At 39.2% G+C, this 3005-nt stretch overlaps 1 protein-coding gene across 1 annotated transcript; it reads left to right on the top strand.

The window, feature by feature from the left end:
• The first annotated feature begins 672 nt into the window (after nucleotides 1-672).
• LOC126608469 (uncharacterized) lies at nucleotides 673-2768 on the top strand. Its single transcript, XM_050276355.1, has 2 exons — nucleotides 673-838; nucleotides 1469-2768. The coding sequence occupies exons 1-2, from the start codon at nucleotides 707-709 to the stop codon at nucleotides 2543-2545; spliced, it is 1209 nt and encodes a 402-aa protein (XP_050132312.1). The 5' UTR covers nucleotides 673-706; the 3' UTR covers nucleotides 2546-2768.
• Nucleotides 2769-3005: the final 237 nt, after the last annotated feature.

Genomic DNA, 3005 nt, shown 5'->3' with positions numbered 1-3005 from the left:
CCAGATTACTTTCTGACTGTCTTTAGACAAGCGTCCGACCAGATTACTTTCCGATCGCCTTCAGACAAGCGCCACTCCTAAACGACTTTTCTATGTGGAAACCCTAGGAGTATACATGCTTGGACGTCAACTCCACGCCACATGTCGCCCACTCACGGTGGAGATAGCCTAATTCGTGCATGCGGCTCACTTAAGTGCGGTCCGAGAATCAAAGGACCAAAGACTTTATGGGCTCATGCAAGGTCTATATAAAAAGGAGGAATAACCCAAGAAGAAGTTTGATCCTAGAAAGAGAGAGAGCTTTACCACTTTGTATTAAGAGATTTTGTAAAGATTAACAAGATATACATCATACATTATCTATGGACGTAGCTAACATATTCGGAATGAACTACTTAAATCTTTTTATTCTCACATTTATACCGTGATCATACCCGCCAAAGGTTGACCACACGGGTGCTCTATTAACCTCCCATAAGACATGGTCTAATATTAATGTGGTTTCTTGTAGAGGGATAATGTTATAATGTTAGATGGTTATTATTAGGAGGGAAAAGGATCGGTGATGATCGAACTCGCACAAGAGTGCATAGCTTTTCTCGCATCCCACCGAAAAAGCCTCTGCTTATCAAGCAGTCGAACTGTCAGCAAAACCCAACTTTTAATAAAACGCTAAAAAAGGCCCAGTCCATTTCCAAAATAAAAAATGAAAAATGATCGTAGCCCACCAAAAGCCCATTCCTCTAGGGTTCTTGTATTCTTGGAACCGCTGCAATCTGTAGCAGAAAAACAAGCTTCAGCTTCTGATTTCTGTATCGACGCCGCGGCATTCACCACGGTCTCTCTCTCTCTTCATCTTCTTCTCTCTTTTACTCACAGATAATTGTGCAACTTACTTCTCTTGATTTTTGATTTAGCCTAAACAAACTTTATTAATCTCGTTTTTTGGTTTAAATTTATGGGTCTAATTTGGTTTCGTTGATGGTTCACGGCTTTGCTAGTTACTTGTCATAGAAAGCAATTATTTTGATTTTTCAGTAATTTTGTTTGTATTCTTCATCAGATCGCATATTAATTTATTTCTTCTGCTGATTACTGTAACTGGGATTTCATTAGATTACATAATTTGTTATCTATTTCTTCTGCCGATTATTCTGATTGGGTTGTCATCCGATTTATTATCCATTTTTCTCTTTTAATTTAATGTTTGATTTGTTTTAAAAGTTGACCCTAGCAGGGTTTTCATCAGATTGCATATTTGCTTTTTCTGTTTGATTTGTTTGAAATCTTACTGTTGCTGGGTGTTCATCATGTTTTATAATCTGTTTTTTATTTTGCTCTGCTGATCAATTTGCAAATGAAATGCCCTTAACTAGGATTGGGTTGTATAGTTAGTGCGTGTGCGTTACTTCCGTTCACAACCATTATCTGCTGCTCGCTATTTACCTCAATTTTGATCACTACGCAGATGAAGAAAAAAAGAGCAAGTCATACCAGTGATTCCAATCCAATTCTCGATTTGAAGTCTATTATCCATCAGCATTCTCAATTCTTCGACAAGTTAGTTGAGCTCATCCCTGCTAGATTCTATCTACCCGTTGACGATGATGATAAGCCATGGTTTCAAGGTCTCAGCAAGACTGCAAAAGCTTCAGCAAAGAAGGAATCAAAGGAAAACATTAAGAAAGCTCGAAGAGAACGGTTGGATCCAGAGAAGTCTTCTAAGACTACCCTTGATGTGCTAAAGCAAAGTTTGGAAAAGAAGTCAAACGATGAGAGTGATAGTGATGAAATAGAGATTAAGCCTGTGGTGCCTGGTCTGGAAGATGATGAACGATCAGTGGAAGATGATGAACGTTCAGTGACATATGAAGAACTCCAGCAACGGCTTCGTCGCAAACTTGATGAGTTTCGGGCTGGTCGGCATTCCGAAGGTTCAGAGAGAGCAAGGAAGAGGATTGAGCGAAAGGAAAGATATGAGAAGAAAGGAACTGACCAGAAGAAACGGAAGAGAGAGGCCGTATCTGATGGTAAGAAATCTGCTAGTGATGATTCAGTGGCTAAAGTGGAGAAAGATGTTGCAGAGGCTGCAAAGGAGCTGACATTCGGTTATGTCAAACTTGGGGACGAAGATGAGGTTGGTAAGACAAATAAGAAGAAAAAGTTGTCAAAGTTGCAGGAGCTTGAGAGGGCAAAACAGTTGCAAGAAGCCAAGAAAGATCCAGAAAAAGGTGAGATAATCTCGAAGAAGCATTCTTGGAAAGCTGCAACAAGTAGAGCTGCTGGGATCAAGGTTCACGATGATCCAAAGTTGTTGAAACAAAGCATTCAGAAGGAGAAGAAGCGGCATCAGAAGAATGCCGAGAAGTGGAAGGGAAGGGTTGAAACCACAGAGAAGATGAAAGCAGATAAACAGAAGAAGAGATCAGATAATATATCACAGAAAAAGCAAGAGAAGATAAACCGGAAAATCGCAAAAAGAGAGAAAAAGCTCATGCGGCCAGGGTTTGAAGGTCGCAAGGAAGGTTTCATCACCGAAGGTTAAGCATAGTATGGCGTCGTTGTGTGCCTATTTCGGAAAGAATTAGTTTAAGCATCATGCAAAAGTTGAGGCGTTCTGTTCTTAACAGAGCCAGCCCTTTTCTTCTCCAAGTTTTGATTTCCTTCTATTTGTCATTTCTACTTTGAACTAGTTACTGCTTAAGAGCTGATTTTTCATAGATGAATGCGATCCAAGGAAAATGGCAGTGTTGCTAATTTTTAGCTAATTAGTCTTGCCATCTGATGCTCTATGCTAACACGTTTTTTATTTTTCCTTATACAACAATATATTTATACTAAGGAGAAAGGGAATAAATTAATATTGAACTCGTCATCTGTGATCATAGTTTGGGGGAAGGACTTGTGAAAAATGATAGAAAATTGGGCTATAACTCATAATTGTCCTGTTTCTGGGCTTAGTATAAATTTCGTTATGACTTCATAATCCTTCGAGGGAAGAAAAA

Source organism: Malus sylvestris, chromosome 16 (genome assembly GCF_916048215.2).
Source record: "Malus sylvestris chromosome 16, drMalSylv7.2, whole genome shotgun sequence".
Lineage (NCBI taxonomy): Eukaryota > Viridiplantae > Streptophyta > Magnoliopsida > Rosales > Rosaceae > Malus > Malus sylvestris.
The sequence above is the reverse complement of the archived record's forward strand: the minus strand, read 5'-3'. Positions and strand labels throughout refer to the sequence as shown.